A 26263-nucleotide genomic window follows, 5' to 3' on the forward strand; every position below is an offset into this window, starting at 1 on the left:
CTAATCCACTGCTGCAGTTATTGTGGCTGCAACGTAAGCGGAAGCTAACAGCTCACATGAAGCTGAGGTCCTCCTGGTTGCACATTAACCAGTTTATATCCATATAATTAATGCACCTGCAGACGACTCAAGCCCGCAGATGACAGAGCTCAGCAGAGTCTTCTATCAAATGTATCAGGTTTATGATCAGATTAACCAACCACAGTGTAATACAGCAGAATAATGCAATTTAGCTGGGTGTTGACCTTTGACCTGCAAAGACTTTTGGCCATGTGAGGGCTCAAACTGAGCTCATATTTCTGATATACATTTAACACCAGCTCCCTTTGTTAGCACTCCCCTTTTTGATGTCAGTTATCAGTTTTTTTGACTTATTATCTCAGAGATATTTGGCCCAATATTGCTGTAGTTAACCAGTCATTAGTCATCAAATATGTGTTTAACTTACTAAACACCACTGTGTTTGCTGCTGTTTGCTTCTTTTATATTTTCATAGCAGGTAAATGAACATTTAGTGTCAATCAAAACACTGGAATTGATCCTGATCTTGAGTCTGTAAATCAGTCCAAGATGCTTTGATTCATCTTGAATTTCAGGATGTAGATGAGAGGACTCGCTCTGGAACATTGTGCTGCACCTCTAGGCCACACTTATATCACGTTATATCAGGCCAGTGTTTACACTACTACATGCCCAGATTCTTAGGCCCCGTTCACACTGGAGGAAGTCAATCCAGCTAGAGGATGAATCCAGATAGCCTTTAAACTGGATATGTTCAGACCTATTTTCAAATCTGGCTATCACACACACGTGTCTGCGCTCAATCCGGCTTATTTGTTGTCCTAAAAACCACTAGGTGGCGCCTTGTAATATACAGAGTCCGTTCAGGCCATGGTAGGACGGCGTGTGCGCATTCGTGTGCGTTTTCTTTGTCCCGTGTAGCTCGTTCTTTTGTTTTTTTCCGGTTCAAACAGCAGTTAATTTCTGCAGTTAAAGCCCTGTCGAAAATAAACTCGGGGCAAGGCTGTCGTAGTTTGGCGGTTGTTTACATACGGATTTTGTACGTGACCCGGACACTGTCCCCGTGAACCGGAAGTATCACATCGCTAGCCGCATTTGCGTTCAGACCTGAGCCACATTCGAGCCAATCCAGCTAGATCCATCTCTGAGAAGTGGATCGAGGCCTATCCGGATATATCCGGATTCGCATTGCTCAGACATACAGCCTGAATTTCCCAGTGTATCATGATCACATTTTCAAACACTGTACATTATAGCAGTTAAGGTGACAATCCATTCTGACTGTGTGCAAACTTGCAACTTTAATATTGTTGTACAGTACGATTTCAACAGCGTTCTTTACAATGCACCCAACACACCTTTTCCCCAATAAATAGAATTTCATGTCATCTAAGCTAATCTTTATATTTTTTTCATTTAACATTTACTGGTGGACAGTGATGTCATCACAAACATTTTTTTTAATAAATTGGGGTTTCTTTGTCGATTTACACTCACTGTCAAGGATCAAATTTACCCACAAATCACATCTTTGGTAAATTTAACAATTCAATGCTACTTAAACTCAAAATCAGAACTCATCTAACAGCCTAGATTTATCAATTTAAAGTAAATTTCTCCTTTCAGTTTTCTCCCATTAAATGACAAGTTACCAGATTTAGTTCATACGTACGCTTTCAGAGATTTAAGTAAATATGCAGCATAAAAATGTGCACCCCATAACCCAACACAACAAATCAGCACAGTAATGAAGGCACTTCATTCTGTAAGAGAAGGTAAATCACAGTTGTTTGAACAAAAGGTCAGACAATAAAAACAACAGCCTGCATAGCACTGCTCAACACAAAAAAAACAAAACAAAATGTCACCCATTCTAGGAAAAGAAAAACATTGTTCTGTGTATTTGATTGTTTTTGGTAACTAAAATATTACTTGATAGGATAGTAAAACCTTCTCTCTCTGATAGAAAAATTACTTCATGTATGTCTTGCTCTTAGAAACATTTAGTATGTACATACAGTAATATAATCTTTTGTCAGTAGGAGTCCTGTACAAAGGGTCCAAGAATCCAGAGATCAATCCGTACAGTTCTTTTCTCTAGATCTGATTATGACCAGATTATTTGCCTGAAAGCCTCTGACCGGCAGCTGTGCTGGGAGTCCCAGAGCCGGCCGGAGGATGAGAGCCGGTGCTGCAGGGCAGCGGTGGCAAGGTGAGGCCTCTGTTCAGCAGGGTGGAGGCAGGAAGTAGCAGCTGGAGTCACCGTCTGCTACCTGTTCCTCAGGCTCTGTAACAGACTGTAAACGTCCTCCTCTTTACTGAGGCCCTCAAACAGGGGAATTAGATCCAGCAGCTCCGTGTCCGTCATGTCGTCAAACCAGGACTGCACTGGGACCTGTGGACAGGGACAGGTTTCTTTTAAGAAGGGGAACCCTGCTGACAATCACTGCTAGCAGGCTGTATTACAGGTGAAGAGCTGGTGCGGCTTTTGTTTGAATAATTAATGGCAAAAAGCATCAAAGGCACAAAGAGTGGCAGCAGCTCCACCAAGCCACGTCTCCACAGACGAGTTGAATCTCATAACACTGGAACGCTGCCTCTGGCTGAAACACAACACAGCAGATTAAACTCCGACAGTGTCTCTGATGCATATCCTCGTTTGCATTATTACAGAGTTCCTTCAGTGTGTTCGAGTTAAACAATCACATCACTGGTTTGTAACCTTATGGCTCCTTTTTAATAAAGGATGTACTGTATTGTGAGTTTTTACAGTATTCTCTCTCTCTGGGCCTCAGCTTTAAGACCCCGCTGCTGTTCTGGGTAACAGTGACATCAGCGGTTCAAGGAGGAAGTTGGATTTTAAGGATCATGCTATAGGTGGCACTCAAAATCCACCACTTTCCTCTGCTGGCTGACTAGTCATGCATATGAAGAAATGTAGTAGAGAGGCTGCAGCTGCAGGCTTAAAAGAAGATAAGGCCATAGGAGGTCATTCAGAAACTGAGCTGCTGCAACAGTGACTGGTGTGGCCCATTATATTATATTATAGAGAAACTCTGATGTTTCTGCACTCTGAACAGACATGGAATAATTCTGCCGCCTTACAATGCAGCAAAGTTTTATGTAGTGCTGGGGCCACTGCAGCCGTGCACACCAGTACAACAGGAAAATATGACATTAAACACTGAAGCGACAGCTTTACAGATGAAGACAATGGTGTGGTCACACACCAAGGTTTAATAGATGAGACGGGTGAAAAGAAGCTTCTGAGGAGCTCAATATCAGAGCATGAGTGGGCGCCACCCTGTGTCCTGCTCTGATACTGCTCCAGTACGACTCACACTGACAGCATGAGGAACCCAAAAACCCACACATAGGATATATATGGCCTGTGAGTCCACCTTAAGGCCTGTGAGCGCACCATAAGCACACAAACACACACAGGAGGAGCATCAGCAATCTTTATTGGTAATCTGTGAACAGAGGCTGTGGTGTTCAGGGTAATGTAGGGTTTAGGGTTGACTTACTGCATTCTCGGGGTGGAAGATGTAGGAGGCAGGTGAGTTGTCTATGATGATGACTTTACTGAGCTCTCGGCCCAGCCGACTGAGGTCTTTGACATAGTTTCCTCTGTGGAAAACACAGGATTCCCTGAAGAGCCGGGCACGGAACACCCCCCACTGGTCCAGCAGGTCCGCCACAGGGTCAGCATACTGAACAAAGCGAAGAACAACATCAGGATGATGCAGTGAACGCACACAGAGGCGCTACCATGGCTGTCCCTTTATCTGACCTTAGCTAAGCTTGCTGTGAAGAGGATGCACTCGAACATCTCCCCCATCTTCTGGAGGAACTCGTCCACATGCGGCCTCTTCAGCACATAAACCTGGAACCAAGATGGTGAAAACATTGATCGCCGACTTGTCAGAACTATTTCATTTGAAACTTCCATTTGTACTGGACACTAAGCTGATCTTCATCCTCTTACGCTGGTCTCTGTTGGTCAGTTGCTGCCCCCAAGTGCAAGTAATCAAGTATAGGCCAGAGCAGATGCAGAAAGCCTATCCTGGATTACTTGAACCAGGTTACAGCTACAGTATGGATTCTTCGGCTTTAAACACCACACAGAAATTTAGCATAAACAAGCATCTTCAACATGCTTTATAATATGGTGACAGAGTCATGCTATGGTCCATCTAACTTTACAGCGAGCCAGGACTCAAGGGACACACAGGATAAAACAAAAATCACTGAACTGTTTGAGCTGCTCCATGTCGATGTAGCTGGGAGATACCAGGGAATAATACATACAGGAGGAGAGAAGATGGAGCCAAGGACTCCAGGGGAGCTCTTACAAATTAATACATATTATTTTATTCAAGCCTACTTCTGGAAGTCCTCCATATTAGTGCGGCGTTACCTGATGAACGGTGCCATCAATCTCCACTGGAACGATGAAGTCTGCATTACTGATGGGCTGCAGGACAAAAAGAGGAAAAATATACTTTAAAAGACTGTAGTTAAAAAAAACACACACACACACACAACAAAAAAACAGCCGAGCCGCTCGGCCACAGTTTGGTCTAAAAAAAGGACAAGGTAAAATACTCCTAAGGTGCCTGAGGCGAGCGATGAAGGCTTTAAGCATAATGTGGATCCCTCTGCTCCATCGCTCTGCATATTATCAGCGTTAAATAAAACCCAAGAACTCCAGGGAGAGACCTGGGTGCTGAACAAGATGACAGACATGAACACAGACAGGAGGAGTGCTGCCATCTTCTCTGCGTGACTTGTGTCATTTTTTTGTTGTAGTAAAGCACGAATGGGGGAGAGAAGAGGTGCAGGAGGTAGAGGAAGATAGATGCCAGAGGGGTGTGGGTGGAAGGCAAGCAGAGGGCGTAAAGACGAGGATGAAAGGATTAGGTAGGAGGCACAGCAGTGTCATTTTGGAGAGGGAGCGAAAAAAAATAAAAAAGTGACAGAGAAAAAAATGTTTCTGTGAGTTTACAGAAACACAGAAAGCTTCTTTATTTTGAGAGCATAGCTGTCGACAGTTTGAATAGTTTGTTGTACAGAAAGAGTTGAGAAGAGTATCATTTTATAAGTTAGTAATTCAGCTGACAATGTAAGAAAAGCTGCAAAAACAGATGACTGCATTCTAAACTGAGACCTGCTTTAATCTGCCGTTCTTATTTCAAAATTCTGATATATGTATTGTATGGTGAAGCATAACTAGCTTACCTTAAGCAACATATTATCTTATTTAATGTATGATGGCTCTAAAGAGACACATCCAGGAAACATTCAGCCAATTGGCTTCAATAAAGCTAACTGCTAGCCTACTCACTGGACTCTTAGAGCAACTAATTTCATTTTTTATGTTATATTTCAATGGCATAATAATTATCAATCATCATTTTGAGCATAACAGTAGTATATAATTACAGATGGGGGCTTATATCATCCTATAATTTAGTTGCAAGCAGCAATTATTGATGCCTATCCTATCATAAAATACTTAAAAATTATCATGTCCAAGCAAACCAAGGATGTTATTTATTAAAACCTCTCATACATAATAATTAAGAGAAAGTCTCCTGTGTCCATACTTTGATATTTATTTTTAAAAAGAACACTAAATCAACAGTTTGTCCTGTATGTGGTTGTTCTACCTGCCTGTAGGCATAAAACTCCAGTTCAATGCTATCCAGCAGAGGGGGTGTTTGCTGTACAAATGCTAAGCACACTACATCAAACATGTCACCTATATAATATATAATATATTAGTCTGATATAACCCCAGGATATGTTTGGTTTCTATATGTGAAGACTGAGTCAGCTCTCAGTCAGACAGTCTTAGGATGGAGGAGCGTTTTTCTGCCATACACTGAAGCTGGAGCTGTCAAAAACTGTATACAAACAATCAGGCAAAGCAGTGACTGGCAGTGAAGAGAACAACTCCTACCACCACAATAGAAAGAGAACAGGCAAACAGATGGAGGAAGAGATGCAGAAACAGACTTCTCCCTGCTCCTGTGCTGAATCACTCCATCATCTGAAGACTGAACATACAACAGCTGCTCATCGCCCTGCTGCAATGGGCTCGGATCAGAGAGAGAGAGAAAGAGAGAGAGAGGGGTGGAAATGGAGGATGTATGTGTGAGAGAAATTAAATAAATGTTAAGAGTGGTTTTATGGATCACCGCTGACCTCAGCGTGGTTGACGGTCAGAACTTCTGGGTTGTTTCACTTAGTTTTAGTTAATTGAAACTTTTTGGTAGCATGTTTAACCTGAGCATGCCAGTTCTGTATGGCCTATAGATCACTTCTGCCCCATCCAACCATCTTTACACTGAACAGGAATAGCATCGTCCACATCAGGACCTGACCTGCCTGATGCTCTTGTGGCTAAATGGGATCATATTCCTGCAGCCAGCCCAGACGACTGGAGGATGTTAGCAGCATATTCATTTAGGAAATACATGTTTAACACAATTAAAGTGCATGTTTTTCTGAGGTGGTGGTTACAGTATTTAGTCTTATCCTTTCAGCTCCTTTGCGTACATGTAACACATACTGGAGGTAATCCCGGCGCAGGCACAGGCATTATCTCCTCATCCACAGCATGCAGGATAAAGCACAGAGTATGTGACATGTTATGTAACGTTCCTTTTTTTTTTTTAGTCTTTGTCCATCTGTGCTTCGTCTGTGTACCCTGTCAGTTGTTGTGTTTTCTCACTAACTGTCTAATTCCAGCGTTAACGCGAACGCTTTAAACATTAAAAACTGCTCAACTTTTTGATTGGGAATCGCCTCCAAACAGGAAATCCACAGGAAATCCTGCAGGGGGTTCAGAACGGAACTGAAACTGTGCATCGCCTACTGCCTCCCATTCTTCCTCTCCCAACTGATTGTTATTTATTGCAATGCCTGAGTCCATTTTAGTACTGAGAATGTAGAAAAATAAAACTCTCTGTGAGTACACTGTCTTGGTTTTTGGCAGGGGAGAAAATAAAAAACCTTCCAACTGTTAAACAGGTCCAAATTTCATTCGAGGCAACAGTGCACTAAACCGGACACACCCTAGTGTGTGTGTGTGTGGCCCTGCACTGCTGGCATGTGATCATAATGGGTGGGTCCAGCTGACTTCTCTTCCTTTGGCTCTCTACAGCAAATGAAGAATTAATACTTAGTATTTTTATTCTGCAGTTATTTTAATGAGAAAAAGGTTCCTCTGCACTGCTGAACAAAGACTACAACACACACACACTCTTCAGTTTTACCTTGAGCTGTTTTATCACACACCTTGTGTGCTTTCTCGTTTCACTGACGACAAATGCACTGAGGCACGGATACAGTAAACACAAGTGTAATAAGATCAGCCAGGACTGAGCTCTGCTGAAGTGGGTCATGAGGTGCCAGGTGTGTCAGCAGAGGTGAACTTTTGATGGAGAGATACGCTACAAGAGTCATAAATGAGGACAGAGCAGTGCTGCTGTTAATCTGGGATTGATCTTTAGGCACCTGTAGTAGACAGCAGAGGTCGTGTTTTAAAGATGTTGCTGTGGAAGAACTCAGCTTTGACCAAACCATGACCTCCTCAGCCTAACCAAGTAGTTTTACTTCCTACATCAGCTTTTTCACTTTACACTCAGTGCACAACAGTCAAAGAAATGATCCTTATGCTCTCAATGAAGTGTCTGATAAAGTACTGATGTTAATGTAACTGAGGACTGTGTGGGATCAGATTTGATTGGCAGTGAGCAAACAGCTGTTATTAGAAATACATGACGTTTCCAACATCCCACCTTGAACCAGCAAGAAAAACACACACAGAGTAATACGAATGATGGAATCAGGCTGTGTGTGTGTGTGTGTGTGTGTTTCTGTAGAAGGTCATCACTCATAGTAAGAGGTCATCTAAGGACACGTCCCCCAGGCCTTCAAGTGTAATGAATTAAATCACATGTAACTGCCATAAATCTTTACCTGTTTAATGCAAAGCATCTGAACGCAAAATAAGGCTTTCTAAGCAGTCTGGCCCTCCAAGGTTTTAATTTATTTCAAAGGATGAAAGATCAAAAATAAGGCTTTCTTTACAGCCATGTGGTCAAAGTCAGGCTGTTTAGATTAGCTTTAAGAAGCTGGGATGTTAGGCATACATGATTTTCACAGGTCAGCGGCTGCAGCTTTTCCGGCTTAATGCGTCAACTGGCTGAAGATAAACCGCATGATGCACAGCCACCAAAGATATATTGGTTGCCATGCCGACGCCTTGTTATAGTAATAGTTAGCTCTCATTTTTTATTCTCTCCTGGAGTTTAAACACCATAATAGCCTGAAGGATTCATGTGATTATGTGTAGCACCTCATACTGATCATCTTCATATCAGAGTCATGATAAAAAAATGTTTTTTAGAATTTAATCTGGCTGCCCCTCCACGAGCTGCACACAGCTGACATGTAAGCTGTGTGTGTGTGTGTGATGGACTGAGAGGCCGTACCTTAAAGGAGCTGTGTACGAGGGTTTCGTCCAGGTCGATCACCACACAGTTCTTGCTGTAGTCTGCTATACTGACCTCTGGCAGAAGGAACTTGGCTGGAGGCTGCTGAGACAACACACACACACACACACATTACATTATATTGCAATGTACTTACAGAGGTACATTAGAAAGAACAAGCTGCAACTAAGACTCTCACACACTGAGAGTGTGACGGAGGCTCAGTCAGTGTTGGACCTGATTAACTGTCCGCTTTCGGTGACACACAAACACCATTAATAGAAGAAGGATGGAGGTCTGTATTAGCATTGCTAATACACTATACTGGATAATTATTATCTACGGGTAGTTAAAATCCGCCACACTTAAAGCACATTGCTCTGTGTTTTGAGTACCTGCTGATGGTTTCTGGTCTACCTAGTGTAGACTGAGCTCTGTGACCGTGTAGCCTTCAGGGTCAGGGGGAAAAAGGAGAAACACTCATGTCCTCTGCCAAGCAGGCCTGAGGTTACAGACAGGCATGGGGCAGATGGTCTGACCACAGGGGGGCACACATACCCACACACTCCGATGCATCCATGTAGATACACACACACACACATCTATACAAAGGAGAAGAACAAGGACTCTGTCAATGTTAGACATAGTCACACTTGTGAGTGGCTGCTATGTATGCAGGGATTTTCTTCATGTATCTGTGTTTTTTAGTGTGTTTAAACCAAGCCGACCTCATTTATCATGTCTTATCACATGCTGTTGTATCACAGGAAGAATTCCCTTTGAGCAAGGACACTGAATGACGTCCTGTCAGGCCATGATGAATGTGATTTAGACATGCAGATTGAACAAAGAAAAAGGGGGGGGGGTGTAACAATGAAACTTTCTTTATGGCATCATGGTTACACTGTACTTTTAGAATAGTAAAGTGTACAAAAAAAACAGATATGCTGCTTTCAAGGTGTAGTGGAGGTTGTACAGCTAAATAGTTACAGTAAGAAAGCAGTGTCTGTGTATGACGTCTCTACATTGGTACGTTAAAAATACCAATATGTGGAAGTAACATATAATCTTTCATGATTAGCCTGACTAGACTAAACAATCCAACAACATCCACTAGGGAAGCTGAGTGACGCAGACATGACCTGTCCGGGTCACCTCAAGCTATTTAAGTCGGCCCTCAGGGTCCTCGCCTCGGACTCTGCCGGCAAAACAAAGAACAGCAGACCTCACCGCCGCATGCATTTCCTCCTATTGAAGGGAGGTGTCCGCTGGGTGGTGTAGTTTAAAGCTTGGCTGCAGCGTGGGATGCTGTGAGTGTGAATATCCTAAATTACAGTAAACCGCAGGAACCACAGAGATTCCAAAATAGCTAAATGAAATGCAGTTTCAGCATAAACAAAGCAGTGATCAGATAACACCCCCCCACACACACACACACACCCTCTTCTAATGGACTAACAGCAGTTCATTGAGCACCGATTGCACAACTACAAAGTACAGACAAATACCAAATTTAATCGACTCTTTTAAGGGTTACGATTCCATTTGTTGACTCAAACCATAGAAGCAAAGGTCTGTATTTTGGATCTAATAAGGTGATCGATCCAGTTCAGGCTTCTTTACTGCTTTCTACCAGCTGAGTGAGTGCAGCCACATGATCATATAAAGAAAAATCACCTCTGTGTCAACAGCCACATGCAGCTAGAATGATGAAGCACACCAAGCAGAGGGAGGAGGTTACTGCCATGGAGCGAGATGAAGAAAAAACAAAGATAATAATACATACACTGGGTATGGGGATGACCTGGACCTGGTCACACTGGAGAAAATAAACGGAGAGAGAAAGAGAAAGAGAGGGGGACAGGGTGGAAAAAGAAAGGAGGGAGCAAAAGAAAAACAGTGAGAAGAAAATCGAAAAACATCAATATTCTAATCAACAAATGCAGCAGGAGAGAAGGAGAGGGGTGGAGGGGCGGAGGAGAGGGACGTATAGTACACACAGTGAAAGAAAGTGAGAACAACCCGCTCAAAAACAAACAGAGCTGCCATAGTAACAAATACGGCTGGCCAGAAATCCAGCAACAGCACACTGCTGGGAGGGACTGTAGGCAAAGGCCCAGCTCGAGAATCAGCCTTGCACTATAACAAGGCTTTTTATGGCAAGGTTCGCCAGGTTCACTCTAAATTAATGGGAACTCGCTTGTTCCGCAGAGGTCCAGGGAGGGTCAGCGCTGACCACATGTGTAGTGTTTGTGACGGGCCACACATTCCTCCCCTGAATGAGAGACATTTACAGGTAAACAGCAGTGGAAATGTGATATGAGTCTGCTCCATTTTTAGCCTCGTGTACCTGCCTTGGCAGCAGAACACTGTATTTGTAGAGGAGCTTCAGGGGTTTGGCGCCTTTTCCACAGCCAGAACGTTCCCTTCACACATCCTCACTACACTGGTCAGAGTGTGTATGAGGAGAGGGGGAGGCGTGGGTGCCAGGCAATCCATCACACCGGACACACACAAGGCTCACTTTATAGGGATTAGAGAAGCGGCGGTTTGAGAGCATGTGTGTGTGTGTATACATGTGTTGTTATGGGTATATATGGTAAGTCGGTGCCAGAAACAGCCAGCTAGCGCATGTCTTTTGAGCTGCTCGCTCTGCTCGGCACTCTCTCTGTGTGTTATTTTGTGTGCGGTTGTGTGCGTAGGCAGATATCGAAGAATGCAAGATGGGAAGTGAGCCCGTATTTTCAAGCAGTGGATGGTAAACAACCTCTGGGTTCAACGGGTTTGAAGCAGCTGGAAAAATTTGTGGAGGGAGCTCAGCGAGGCTGCACAGCGCCTCAGACTCCTCTCTCTGCTGGAAAAGGCAAACCCTAACAAGCTCTCTGTGACAAAACCAAACAAATGTTATTTGTTACTGAAGTTCCCCAGTCAAACCAGGGTCATAAAATATTAACTAATCCCCTTGAGGCTCTTTATTTGGTCATGTAAATGGTATGTAATTTGGACTCCTGTCAACCATGACGCCAGAGAAAAATGAGCTTTACCTTGGGAGGACTGCCGTTCTCCTCTGGCGGCGGAGGCAGGGAGAGTGTCTTGTTGTTGGCGGGTGGTGGCTCCACATGGTAGTCATTGTAGTTGCGGAAGCAGCAGAAGAAGGGGCTGAATATGCTCCGACTCCGGTGCTTCTTGAGGCTGCTGTTGGACTGGGAGACTAGAAGAGGTAACAACCACAAACAAAAGAACTCGGTTACTTTAAGCAATATACACACAACCACAGTCAACTGTTTCACAAGTGAGCGATAGTCTGATGATGTAGAGTCAACATTACTCTTCACGGTACCTGGACATTAGCTAAGCTGCTAGCTGCTGGTCTCATATTTGCTCCATTAGCTCCATTGCATTATACATTCTGACTTTCTTTCCAAGTGCATGGTGCTGTTGCAGCTAGCAGCAAAGCTAAGAGCAGACGCAACAAACTGGCAGGAATGCAGAGCTCGGCACAGAGTCTCACATACACCCACTGATGGTGAGTTTTTACAATCTAACTGCTGACTATAGCTCCAAACATGTTGAGTAAAGAGTCAAATATTTTCCTAAGAAATGTTGAGAAAGTAAAGAACAATAAAATGACATGAAAGTACAGAGAGCTCGACTTACACTGTGTTATTTTAGTAAACGTGCTTACTCTACTGTAAATGCCAACAATAACACTAAGAAAAAAAAACTCTCCTTTACTTTGAATCGAGTGCTGTTTTACTGACATTTCACTGCAATTATGTCGCCCATTGAGAGCGGACTTCATTTTAGTTTAAGAGCCTTTATGTTAATGAAGGCTTCGGCCCCAGAAAGAAAAAGGACAGCAGTGATGCTGAGAGTCGCAGGCAGACTGTGATTCTCATGCATCACTGCATTATTGTGACAAATGGAGCTGAATTGTATGAGGGATCACACAGTGAGGCATCAGTTTGTGCACTAAGCAGCAGAGGGACAAAAATAGCCATCATTAGAGGGGGCTCTGGGAAGGAAGTCCTGTTAATTAACATGAAGAATTTCAGATATGTACACAAAGAGACAGAAGAAGAAAAATGAAAAAACATTTTTCATTTACATACTCCGCACAATATTGACGTTCTAATGGTTCTAAAAGCTGCTATAAACATGCAGCAGGTTCTGTGCTTTTTTTCAGACAATAACGAAGGCTGGATTCACATGCTTGGCAGGAAGGGCTGATCAGTGGCTGTGTGCTGCAAAGCTCCAGGGAGACAACAACATACACATGTAGGTCCCTGGTTACATCATTCCTCCTTCACCGTCTCTGAAGCCCGTGGCCTACTTTCACTCTGACAGAACAGAGAGGAGCATTCTCGAATGGTCTGTAGGCCTCCATAAATGTTCTATTATAGATTTTGATTATTCAATTTCCTGCTAGTGAGGATGACGGAGGACAAAAATAAACATTTTGGCCAGCTCCAGTCCAAAGACTGAGATCTGACAGTGCGGTCAGTTGCTTTAAAGGTAATTTATTTTGGGAAATGGAAATATCTGATGAGGACATAGGCTGACTTTTGCAGGAATCGTGGTTTTTGTGCCTTGGAGGGTCCATCATACGGTGTCCCTGTTTGCTGCAGCCTTGTTAACGTGTTCATACAGCCGTGTGACACAGGCAGCCCAGTTAGCCATGCATGCTGCGGCTGTTTACAGGGTTTCTGAGAGCCTTCAGATTGACGCACGGAACTATCCTGGGGTTGCTCCGACTGGATCCGACAGGCTGTGGACAGTTCATTGTCTTTGTTCCCTATATGTCTTCATAGTCCAACTCTCGCTGTGACTCTCCTCCTGTCCTGATAGCAACACCTCTTCTGTAAACAAAAAAGCTCTGTGGCTGGAAAAGGAAGGCGACATCCTGCTTTACTATCGCCTGCGTGGACAGAGATGTTCTGCCTCTGCAGACATTGTTTCCTCTCTGCTGCTACAGATAAAAGTGACTGCGTGTACAGTCTATATTTCTCTCTGGATATTTAAAAATGAATGGCTGAAATGTGACAGGAATTCTTTTGAAAATAGGCGCTGCACACAAAGGTCACTGAACACATCACACACAAACATGTCTCACATACAGGCACGAGGAAGCCTCATAATGTATGTGTTAGAATCAAAGGTAATAAATCAGTCATTAAAGGATTCACATAAAACATTTTGCAAAAGGCATTTCTCATCCAATCTAAAGAATCCAGATGGAATATTTTTACATTCTTGTCCATGCTGACTCACAGTTTGCTTTGATCCTATTCAATCATTGCTCTGGAGGGATGCAAATTGGGGCCTGAACCTAAGAACGTAAGATGTGCCAGAACTACAAACCCCAGTTTTGTTGATGGCGTCGACTGATTCATTATTTTGCTGAGATCTTCATCACACACACACAGTTACCTTTGTATATCTCTTACTTCCATCTTCAACTCAACACTGACTGAACAATGTTGCTTAAACAGTGACAGATGAAATCTGCATTTACACCACTTGTCACTGCTACTAGAAGGTGGAGCTGACAAATACTGCTGACTACTGCTGACCTGCCAATACATGCTGATTGATTATGCCCATTACTATTGCACAATCCGGATGTGGGTGGGTTCTTCTGTCCACTGTGAAAGAGGCTAAAGGCACTTACAAACAATTATATTAAATAAATATAATTAAGTAAAAAATTAAGTAAAATAAATATATGAAATAATATATTATATAAATATTTTAAGACTTAATTAATGAGTTATTTACATTTTTTAAGCAGCACAAATAAGATACTGTTTACTTCAAATTTGGTCAAAATAACCCTGACCCCCCCTTAAATTGGCCTCAGATGCCTTGATGTCACTCTTTGCTCCTCCATTTTGAGAGCGCCTACATTTTCCCGCCCCGATCGACCGCAACCAAAAAAAAAAAAAAAAGCAGGTGGGAGTGCAAGACAGGGAGAGAAAGGAGAGGGAGCTGGAGGAGTGGAGTGGTGGAGGGGGGCGTAGAATGGGTGGGGAGAGTTACTGTGGTGAGACAGCCTATACTTGGGTCTGATTTTTACTCCACCCCCCTCCTCCTGCACCTCCACCCTACACAAACAGAGCTTTCCTTTTTCCCTCGGACACAAACAACATAGCTGAGAGTTGAGTGCAGTCAGATACTGAGCAAACACACACACACACACGCTACATGTAGCATATGTTCACAGGTTTGGGCAGAGCTACACCTGTACAGTGATCAACAAGCTACATACTTCCTTCTTTCAGTATCAGGAATGTTCCTGGGGTCGGCTCATGTAGAAGAGTAAAGCAGCAGAGCATAAGTGCAGCATGTATACAGAAGAGCACAACACAATGAAGGACAGGAGGTATTCTGTGGTTCTGTTACACTAAAATCTACCGTGGGTAAAAAGGGTGGTGCACACAGGTGGCCTTATCCAACAAAAAGCTCCCTGTGGGGAGAGCGATATGTTAGTCCATATCTGTAGCCTCTTCAGAGCAGGTGCACATTATTTGTCCAGTGAATGCACTTCATTGCATTCAGCATCTTCTTTTGATCTGAGAGCTGTGGAAAACAGCCCTTTAAGTCAGCGCCTTGTGTCGATGCTCCTGCTGAGTGTTAGGTAACAGCCACAGAAAGCCTCGCTAGTCAATCAGAGCCGGCCGGGCCCCGGCTTTCTGTCACATGTTCAGGCACAAACCACTAACAAGGCCGGAAGAGGGAGAAAACGCAGGAAATTCTCAGCATTCCTGACAGGAAGAGATAATCACCCTGTGACCCACAGCATGGAATAATGCCAAGCTCTGAGAGGGAATATGATCCCCGGCTCAGCTCAAGACTTTTGAGGTGGCCTCTTTTACTGTAGCTTTAGAGGCACAGAAATATGCAAGCAGTCAAAATACAACATGCCACATTTAAAATATGGCCGGTTTAGGTTTAGTTGCTGGTTCTCCTGTTACAGCCCACATAGGTTTATCTTAGGACACTCGTCTGTCTTGGGCCAAATGCTTCCAGGAGAAACTGCACAGAAAAGCAGACAATGAAATGTTTATAACATTGATTTGGCCATCATTCCTATCAGTTATAAGCATTGTACTCGACATGTTAACATGACAACATCGAAGCTGTTTTCTTTTATAATATGTAAACTTACAGCAAAGCAGCACAGTTACAGCTCAGCCCTCAAAGTCCCATCCTCAACTGAGGGTTTACAACCAAGCCTGTGCTAATGGCACACAATGAGGAAACCACAGGAACTCTGCCTTACTTTTAGAAAAGTGTGCATGGAAACTATTTAGCAGCACATCCTTACATGTACACAACAATAACTAAAACATGGAGATCATTCGGGTGAAGAGGACAGCACGTTGCTACAAAGGCTCACAAACTGTACCTGCATGTTTGTTTCCTGAAAAGGCCTCCGTGGAAGCAGCCTGACATTAATTAAGGTGCCAGATTGTCACAAAACATATACATTTCCTAATATATTCTCTGTAACCTGGACATCTACATCACAGATTCATCCACACATTGTTAATCATTGTGCCAGTTTGATGGACCATGAGCTGCTTTCCAGTAGCACTCGACCAGCCAGGCAGGTAAAGCTAACCGTACCTGGGGGGCATGAAGGTAAATGTGAGAACAGTCCACATGTGAATGTGGAACTTTAATAATTTAGATGGAAACAGGCCTGTTTTAAACGGTGCAGCCAGCTACTTACACTAAAATCAAACAGCTGCAGGCAGAGAGGTTTGTGTTCTGTACAGCCAAAATAAGAAAAGATGACAGAAGATGACAATGTGACACCTCGTAAGGAGAAACCGACCACCTAAAACGACTCGCTGACCCTCCTGCCGTCCCTTCAGGCAGTGGGCACCAGCTCACAGATTATTTCCTGCCTTCCTTTCGCTGAGATTTTGAGAGTGGGGTGTTTGCATTAAAAGTGGGTCCAGCTGTCTGGGCTTATGTAACACCATGTAAGATAAAATACTTGTTCGCCTGCAGCCAAAATGAAGAACAGCACTCTCTCTCTCTCTCTCACACACACACACAGGTAATCGCCTGCAGCTTGGGATCTAATGTCTTGAGTTGACAACACTGAGAGTGAGCACCTGGAGATGAAGCTGTTTTCGTTTCTGGCTACCACTAACAGAAAGAGACAGCAACACGGGGGAAGTCCTTGTTGTGCACAGCCTCAGCACTGTATCACTGTGGAAGGAATCCCTGCAGGAAGACACCGTGCTGTCAACAGGGACGGCGCTAAGAAAGGGAACACTTTTATCCTATTTTTAAGGCAGTGGTTATAGCTGATCATTGCATGTTAACCTCCATTGAACTGTCAACAACTTCAGGACTGGATTGATGTGGATAATCTTATATACATGTATATTCAACAAACTCCATGAATCAAATACCAATAAAACCAATTCGATCAGCCTCAAATATAAGAAACAAAGCACACAATACTGTGTTTCAGGAAGACGTCTTTAAAGCTAGCAGCAAATCCTCACATGTTACAAACAAGAGTTTGTTTTAGTTACAGTAATTTTGCTAAAACTGACTTCCATGTTGCCCATTCAGTGTCTTCCCCAATGCTGGGATGAGATAACTTGCACAAAGGCTCTAAACACTCACATTAAAATGTGCTTCAATTATTATCAATCAAATATTTGACTCACACAAATCACAGACTTTAAAGAGACACTCATTAAAAAGAGGTCCTTCCACAAAAGTGAAAGGACCTCACAAGGCGACGACACTTACAACAGATCAGCTTCCAAGACAACATTTACACCAAAGAGCATCTGCTTCACACTGCACTTGAACATGTGTTTGCTCGCACACACACACAATAACACAGCAAATCCAAACAGCTGAGTGGCGTTACGAGCGCAGACTGACAGTTGTGTGTGTCAGTCTGTGTGTGCCGAGGTCCTCGCCGGGTTATGTGTGAGGCCATCAAGGCAATAATAGCACAGTATGATAAAATAAACTCCCATTAAGCCTTGTAACTTCCCCACACTGACAGCTGAGGCTGGGGTGAAAATTACAGGCTGTGGAGGTACACTCAGTTCTAACAGATGCCTTCAGTCTGTGTGACTGACCCTCAGCCGCCCTTCTGCCTTTATTTCCCTACTTATCCGAGAGGATTTATATATATATATATACATATGCATCCTACAAACCTTATGTAACCGATATTACTCAACAACCCAGTTAGATTTGAATAAGTCAAGACATGCTTAGCAGTGACTTGAACACATTGGGCTAGAGCTCATATCGTGCAGGGTTTGCTCGTGTCCCCCCTTGCTGCTGTGAACTCTGACACAGTCGTGGGTGGGTCTGCCCCTGCCTTCCTGTCTCTGGCTCACAGGAGATGTGGTGGCAGCGCCAGTCTGCCTGCTGCCCCTGTGGAGGGTGGAGGGTGGGGGAGAGCGAAGGGAAGGCTGCTGCTACTTCTTGATCGCTCTGTGAAATCAAGTAGATGACAAGAGCAGGGGAATTAACCCACTGAGAGCTCCGGGAGCAATAATGAGGCAGATCTGACTATTCTGGCAGAGTTACGCAACCGTCAGCAACACAGCCCACGTTGTTCAGGGCTGAGGCAGTTTATATTATTTATATATCTTTTTATATTCTCATCTACAACTGCGCGTCGAAAAGCCAGAAGCGGCTCAGTGCTGATGATGGGAAATCCTCCTTGCCGTGTGTGTTGGTTAAAAACAAACAGTAGGAGAATTAATGTCAGGTTTAATTAAAGGCCTGTCTTCAGAAAATGGACATGCTGGTTCACCTGGTCAGCCTGAAGTGAGAGCTGCAGTACACACACACACACACAGCTGGAAAGCTGATCCTGAAAGCTGATCCACTGTGTAGACTGGATTTTAAAGGAACACTTCAACAGTGTGGTATCAAAGTGGGTCACTCACCAACCAGGTGAACCGTTACCAACCAGGGCTGTATTTATATTGCAAAAGTCTCGACAGTTTGTGAGCTGGTTAGCACGGCAGCTTCTATTCCATTAAATTCTGATGATACATTTAGTTTTTTTAATTTTTGAACATTGTTTTTCTTATCATTTGTTCTGCTTGTCTGGTAAATGATTACACCTTTCAAACTCTACATCCCACAAGGCAGGATCTCAATGAATATTTCATATTCTCTGAGTCCAAAGCTGAGATTGCCTTGACAGCACTGCCATTATTATTTTTTCAGAGTGCTCCTGCAGAGACGCACAGTAGAAAAGATTACACATGTTTACAAAGGCTGAGCAGTGACTCCTGTGATAAGCAAATTAACAAAAATCTGTAACGACAATGCATTTTCTACAGTAAATCACATTTATTATTTATTTATTATTTTATATTCCTTGTTATGAATGGACTCTAAGTAAACAACTAGGTCATGTATCTGTGTTTGTGTGCGTCCTGCTTTTGTATCGCTGCAACAGTTCCCCATGCCTCTGCTCTCTGAGAAGCATTCATGGCTACATTTCCACACACGGCATGTCCTACTTAGAGCCCTTGAGACTTGTAGTTAAACAGTGTTCACCTTTATCTCTGGAGGGTGGCAGAAGCGCCTCTTTGTATCTTTTACAGGCCCAGCACTCGTGTGTTTGCTTATTCTCTGCCCAACCGTTTAAAAATGTATAAACCTTTTATGCTCCTCTGTCAAATATCTCACAAACTGAGCGCAGCATAATTCATGGAGGGTGACAGAAAATCATTACGGACAGAACATGATCTCCCTTTTAGATAGCCAATTACTGATGATGAATGCCAGGCAGAGGAGGGCAAAATATGCAGAAAGTTCATCCTCTTGTCAGAGCTGGGCAGAATACCTGACTGCAACCCAGATGCTCTGTCCTGCTCCTGCTTCTTGACACACACACACACACACACCTCCACACCTTTCCTTCTTGACCCTTGCCTTTCGCTGACTGTATTGATCTGTTTTGACAACCTCAGTTTGGTTGAATGGATGCTCAATTAATCCCAGCTCGCGGCCTGTCCGAGTTCAAACCCAGCAGTGCCATCATGCCTTTTACAGCAGCAACATCCAGGCTGCTGCTGCTGCTGCTCCGTGTGACAGGCGGTCCCTTTGCTCCGATGGGATTGTGGCTTTTAGAGCATTAATAATAGTCTTCACTCATTCACAGACACTGTATACTGCTGTGTTAAAATATACAGGCAAGGCAGAGTGATGTAACCGCACAACAATACTGTGCATTTAAACCGAAGCATGACAGGAAGGCACCAGACGGACCGCCGAGTCTTCTGCCGTTAATTAAAAGAAGTTTGTTGGGCTGAAAGTCACCGACTGCTGCAGTCAATTAAACCGAACGATGACAACACACACTGCTCCTGTCTACTGGGGTAATAGGTGGATGGAAGTTTTTAATACAAACTACATCATTACGGTGCTACCAATCACAGAATGTAAGTTAATTGTGTGAAGTATGAGCAGCACTGTGGTGCAGTGGTTAGCTCCGTCACCTCACAGCAGAGGAGCTTCCTGATTGAAACCTGCTGGCTGGCTGGGGCCTTCTGTGTGGAGTTACTATGTTCTCCCTGTGCCTGTGTGGGTTTTCTGCAAGTAGTCCGGCTTCCTCCCACATTCCAGCGACATTCATGTTAGGTTAACTGGGGACTCTTAATTATCCATAGGTGTGAATACGAGTATGACTGGTTGTTGGTGTCTCTGTGTGACACCTGGCAATTATATATGAGCTACATTTGATGCCATGTTTGAACATAAAACCTCCTCACAGTGCTGTCAAACACATGGTCTAAAACACAAACACAAAGTATGCCCAGAAACACCCAAACCTCAGCGTGCAGAAGTGCTGGCTAAGTTTCCTACGTGCAAATGAGAAGATTAAACGAAGGAAGGAGGCTGCACTTATTCTCCTTCAGAACAACCCATCACAATGAATTTCTGTACAGGAAGAGGAGGCTCTAACTTCATGCAGCACCTTTACTACGAGAATTACAGTAATGTCCTAGGTAAACCTTACTTGGCAAAACCCACTCACTTGGACCTGAGCCAAACAGAGTGAAACTATTGGTACCAACTGGACAGGAACTGAAACAGGAACCTATCCTCATATGACTCTCAGGACATACAGTCGTGATCAAGGAACAATATAATAGAACAGCTGTGAATTAATACACATTTAGATGCTCGATCTCTGCTCAACAAAATCTTCTTGCTGGTCAGACACTCGACACACAGTGGCCTGTTGTGCACATTTTTGTTCCATATCTCTGCTGGAGATGCAAAAACAAGTAAAAAGATTTTCTACACTGGAAGCGAGTCGGGGACTTCTGAGCAGAAGAATGTGAACTCCTCGCTTTTTTTCCGGTTCTGACTGAAGGTTTAAGTCTTCACAGTCATCAAGTGTAGGAGTGAAGAAAGAGTCAACCCACACTGTTTTCCCCTGTGGCCTCTCTCAGGATGGATTGCAGTGGATTGCATCTGCTTCACTGTGTCTCATAATCCATAGATCTACAAGCTGCCTCATAATTAAGGGCCACTCTGCTGATTCTGAACTTGAATGTTTGAGTCTTTACTGCGAGCAGACGGACAAATCTGACATCAATCTTCCTAATGCAGTCTGTGTTGCACGAGATAACACTAATTGGTTCTGGAAAAAAAAGTCTCCCAGCCATTTAAGTACTTTATTGTAACAATTGTCATTTTTTAAAAATATGTTGTTAGGATGAAACTCCAACACTGCTACTCTGTGGCTCAACATATCCAGGTATTTGATATATTTAGAAGACATCTTAAGATGACTATCATCTAACATCAACTCAGTATAATAGGCACTAGTCTTATTTTATCACTCTGGTCAGAAAATGTAACCTTTAAGATAATAATGCTGGTCTTTAAATGGGATTTTTATGGCTTAACCTTCTAGCAGGAAGCTAACAGCTATCCTGATGTTCTCCGTCTTTCACACTTGGTTGTATAACATAAGAAAAACCCAATGCCTGCCAGCTTTAGCTTCATATCAACATACACTTTTGCACCCTGACATGTTAGCCTGCTTGCTGACAGGGTGTTCTGCCTCGTGCTCACTACATGCATGTGCCTCCCATTTAAACCCAGGACAACTCAATCACCCACATACAAGTATAAACATCTGTTTACAGAGACTAGCATCTATCAGGCTAAACACTGGCTACCTTACATATCACAACTGATATGTTATGTAGATATGAACATGATTCATTTTTAGGCATCATTTCCAAGTACAAAACAAAACAAAACACACAGGGGAGTCACTATTGTTGATGAGTACGTGTGGTTTACGAGCTCATACATAATGTGAGATTCAGTCCACTGAGGCCAAACATACTCCATGCTGAGCCACAACAACGCAAGAATACATTTATGACGCCGCTTCTTAAAATTAATGTGAAAAACACAAATTAATACAATCCTCCTATGTCTGCTTCAGACGTGTTCATCCACGCAAAATCCCACACACACAGTTAACAAGCTTATCAGTCAAGGAGCTTAGGATTGGAGGAAAAAACATTCAACTCCTCCCAGTGAGCTGCCCAGTATGGTGCTGCAGTAAAGTAATGAAGATGTGTTGGGAAACATCTAACACTCCGACACTTCCCCCGGAGGTGCAGATAATCAGCTTTTCTGAGCAGCATCGGCTGAAATAGGCTCATAAATCTGTAATGGGGACCTGCTCTTCAGAGTCCAGCTTCCTCTCAGTCAAAACGCTGCACTGAATATTGACTTGACTGTACGCACACAGCAGTCGAAAGTGATTCTCAGGAGAGGTGGAAGGAACGTCCTCCCTTAGCTCAACTCTTGAGCCCGGGCATGACAGCGGAGTGCTGCACAGAGTGCCGGGTTGTGCCAGGGACTCCGGGGCAGCCAGAACTCACAGTAGCTAGCTGTGCCTCACACACCCCTGCAGGTGTGGTCCACACCTCGTAAACACTTTATTAATGTACAGCAGCCAGTTCCAGGAATAACCTCAAAATCCAAGTGTGCATGAAATCACAGGCGACTCTCCAGATTAATATAAAATGACTTACTTTTTGTTTTTCCCCTCATTTCTTTGTGCATAAATATTAGCATCTGCTACTTGCATTATACACCTTATCTCCAGTTACATAACAACAGAGGGAGTACTGTAACCACTGAGTTTTTCAGAAGGCTGAAGGTTAATGGGCTCAGTGAAGTACACAGTAAACGGTCTTGTCGCAGCCTTGAGCTGCCATTGGAGATAGGACGAGGCCGAATGACATTACGTGTGTGCAGGGAGAGGGGGGTGGAGGTTGGAGGGTGGGGGTGCCTATTACTCAGCCTCAGACAAGAACCACCACAATAAAAAAAGGAGAGGCTCAATTAGTATTTGTTGATTTTTCAAAAAAAGCAAACGGTTTTTCCAAGGACTCCGGGGGAAACTCAACAAACACACTCGGCAGTGTGAAAGAAGAGTGTTGACACAAACACAGAATCATGTTCAGCAGAGAAGCTGCACAGCCGAGGCTCAGAACATATGAGCTGAAACATACAGAAGTATAGTTATTATGGAATCTGCATCCTGTACAGTCCACAGTGACACAAACTGTCCTCGAAGACTAACCGACGTCTCTGCACAGCCTGTCAGCAGAGACAACAGCTGTGTTTAAGCAGCACAACAAATCGCTGCATGTGTAGACCTACACTCCATCTGACCACACTGTGCAGAAGCCTTCAGGCATTTGAAATAGGAAAAAATAATAATAATAGTCACTCTTAAAAATGTTTGTATATAGCATACACTGTTATTTACTACTACTGGTTCTATACACCAGATCACAAGCACAATTTAAAGCTACTTCAGTGACTTACTGCTCTGCTTTGATACCACTGCTCTGTGCCACTGTGGGAGTGAAGAGATAAACACAGATTTGACCTAATCTGATTAAGGTAAACGGCTCGTCCATTGACACCTGCCTTACTCTTAAGTCTTCTCAGCAGAGCCTGGGAGCGATCTGTGGAGCCGGCCCGTGACTCCCCTCCCCTCTTGTTAAGACTAGTCATTACATTTCATTGCATCAGATCCTGAAATGAAACGGGCGCCAAATAAAAAGCATATTTCGTGTTTGGAGAGACTCCCGTGTGCTCGTGTGCTGGTTCCTGTGAAAAGTCCAGTATTAAGAAAGAAAAACTACACGATGACACAACAAACAAGCTCCAACCCACACTGTGAGACTTTCTAGTGCAAACGCTCTGCATATTTTCTCTAACATGGTCGACCATGAAACCACCTGCATCATGATCCCGACCCCCATTTAACGTACTTCATAAAGACATAAGCCGCACCTGACTGGATGTCTATAAAAATGGCTCTAATGATCTACTACGTCTTTCCTTGGAATGAAATTGATAGGCCTCCGAAAATAGCCGGCCTGTGCTCTGAAATATTCAGCATGCAAGCGTGTGTGTGTGTGTGAGATCATATGTGGCTTCAGTGCAGTCCAAGCAGGTCACAGAGTAACTCTACTGGACAACAAGTGCTGCTTTCTGTCGGCTTTGACAGAGTACAGGAGTGAAGGGCAGGGATCCCGTCCAGGAAGCTCCCTGATGATACACTGTGTGTGTGTGTGTGTGTGACAGCAGCCATTTGAGGAGCCTCACTGTGTGTCATGTTGTGTGTGTGTGTGTGTCCTCTCTGGTCAGTAACTGACCCAGGATTTGATCCTGCCAGATTAATTGTCAGACTCCACATGTCACGTGGGATTTACTGTTCAAGACGAGCGCGAATTAAAATGTGCTAAAAGGGAAAGGAGGAAGCAACAGTTTTGTTTTTCTTCAAACACATTTCCTGGGTGATATTACTTGTCTCTGCATCAGTGTTGATGAATGTTTGCTTGCATTGATTGTTTTTGATTGATCTGTTTATGGTGCAGTACTGTAAGTCACTTGGGGGGGGGTTAGGGTTGGGGGGGGGGAATAATGGAAATATGTGGCGGCACATTCATCAACATTGATCTGGTCAACATGCAGGTCAGTCTCTTCCTCCTCATCTTGAGTTTCAAACCACTTTTCAAAGCAAACAAGTCCAGATCGTCTTCATTAGCACTTAATGTTCTGACTGCTGGACGTGAGGCCAGTGACAGAGTGGCTGCCGTACAGTATGTCAGTGCTGCTCGGCGGTAACTGAGGCAGGAAGGTGACCTCTTTTTTTTTTTCTAATATGAGCGACGTGTGAAGCTGTGGTCCGTCCTTCTGCCCGTCCGGCCTTCCGGGGCGCCTCCCCCTGAGTGATGTGGTGGGACACTCGTACACCACTTAACTTTAAGTCCTGTCTTATGAGCAGACATTTGTCATGTGTGTCATCACCACATGGTGAAGTGGCACAGAACAACACAGAGAGAATGTGTTTTCAGTCAGCCTCTGTAATCTGGAGAGCAGCTGTTGACCTGTTGTTTTCAGGCACTTTTTTTTTCCTTGCACAGCTGGAAGAGGACTTTCAGGGCAGATACACACCGTCACTGACACCATGATGATATGACTGAGTGCTCCACAGAGGAAGGAGCTGATGATGAGGATAAACAATACATATTTCCCCTGCAGTGGCCTTTTTTAATGCTTCAGCATGATGTGTGATGGATGTTATTAGAGGCTGCTGGGTTAATACACATATTTAAACCCCCCTGATGAATGTGTGTGTGTGTTTTCAGCCAAACTGTTGATTTCTCTGCTCATATCTGTTGTTGGTAGATTTGACAGGATCAGTGATACATGCAGGGATGTATCCGCCCCCAGTAGTAAACCCTGTCCACTCTCCACACAGCTGAGGAAATAGCACATGTTTCCAGTAAAATCACGTTTAAATCCTGTCTTATTTAAAATAAAGGTCTTAACACTGAAGGAGCAGTGCACTCCTAATGTTTTGATACAGTCTGTACTGGCAGGCAGTATGATATGTTTCCCTGCTTCAGCTGAACAATGGAGGTTTTCCGTCGATCTTGCTATTGCAGTCCGGGACTGAAGGCTGCATAATCTAAACTACCAGCAGCTGCAACAAAATAGACGCACGATCCTCAAAATAAATAAGAATAAAAAGATAAATGTGAGCCTTACCTTTATCTGGACTTGAAGAAATGCTCTCCTCCTCTTTCGGATTTGCAACCTGTGTTATTATGGACGTGTTGTCCATGGAAACGAGATGTTTTGCACCTTCGGCTACACCGTTTTATTCCTTGGCAAACATTACCAAGCGCACCACAGTCCCCCGGCTGCGCTGCACAGGCTACACAGTCCGCTCTTTGCACCATTAACATCCCATGTTTTTTTTTTTTAATCGAAGCGTGCACACTGTCCGGATCCCGGAGCTTTACCAGCAAGACAGCGACAAGAAGCGGCCAGGCTGCGACCGAGATGTGAAGTGACAGTCCGACGTGCAGGAGACAAACAAAGCGTCAGTCCTGCATGGAAGCCGTGTGTGTGTGTGTGTGTGTCCGCTGTGGCTGTTGTTGCAGGCAGCATAGCCCCCGCCTTCTGCCGCCGCCGCCGCCGCTGCTGCTGCTGCTACTGTACGCTCCACACACTACAATATCAACTGCGTGATACGGTTTCAGTGTTTACCCAGAGATGGCGACCGTCCTCCTGCCACAGGGCCATGCAGGCGCGCTACAACAACACGCCTTCAACAGCGCTATTATCCTCCTCAGCCCGGGCTGGAACCCCGCTCAGTCCGCCCA

General features: G+C 44.0%; 1 protein-coding gene across 8 annotated transcripts; it reads right to left on the minus strand.

The window, feature by feature from the left end:
* Positions 1–1296: 1296 nt before the first annotated feature.
* On the minus strand, positions 1297–26263 carry ctdspla (CTD (carboxy-terminal domain, RNA polymerase II, polypeptide A) small phosphatase-like a). 8 transcript variants are annotated; one of them, XM_028433236.1, is made up of 8 exons: positions 25644–26263; positions 11570–11736; positions 10312–10344; positions 8526–8630; positions 4442–4498; positions 3815–3907; positions 3549–3734; positions 1297–2416 (listed from the first exon to the last, which is right to left on the minus strand). In XM_028433236.1, the coding sequence occupies exons 1-8, from the start codon at positions 25717–25719 to the stop codon at positions 2291–2293; spliced, it is 843 nt and encodes a 280-aa protein (XP_028289037.1). In that variant the 5' UTR covers positions 25720–26263; the 3' UTR covers positions 1297–2290. The 8 variants fall into 8 exon arrangements, with proteins under 8 accessions (XP_028289037.1, XP_028289038.1, XP_028289035.1 ...); XM_028433237.1 differs by having other exon boundaries at positions 8526–8627; positions 25644–26262; XM_028433234.1 differs by lacking the exon at positions 25644–26263 and adding an exon at positions 23516–23726.

Source organism: Parambassis ranga, chromosome 20, assembly GCF_900634625.1.
Source record: "Parambassis ranga chromosome 20, fParRan2.1, whole genome shotgun sequence".
NCBI classification, from domain to species: domain Eukaryota; kingdom Metazoa; phylum Chordata; class Actinopteri; family Ambassidae; genus Parambassis; species Parambassis ranga.

What these genes read in the sequence shown, in the direction of transcription:
- ctdspla (XM_028433234.1), bottom strand. Translation starts at nt 23,597, where the DNA reads ATGACTAGTCTTAACAAGAGGGGAGGGGAGTCACGGGCCGGCTCCACA. An exon ending in AGAACGGCAGTCCTCCCAAG is followed by an intron (nt 10,345 to 11,569) that starts GTAAAGCTCATT and finishes TATTTTCTCCAG; the next exon opens with TGTGACCAGGTCCAGGTCAT. An exon ending in TCACAGCAAGCTTAGCTAAG is followed by an intron (nt 3,735 to 3,814) that starts GTCAGATAAAGG and finishes CGCTTTGTTCAG; the next exon opens with TATGCTGACCCTGTGGCGGA.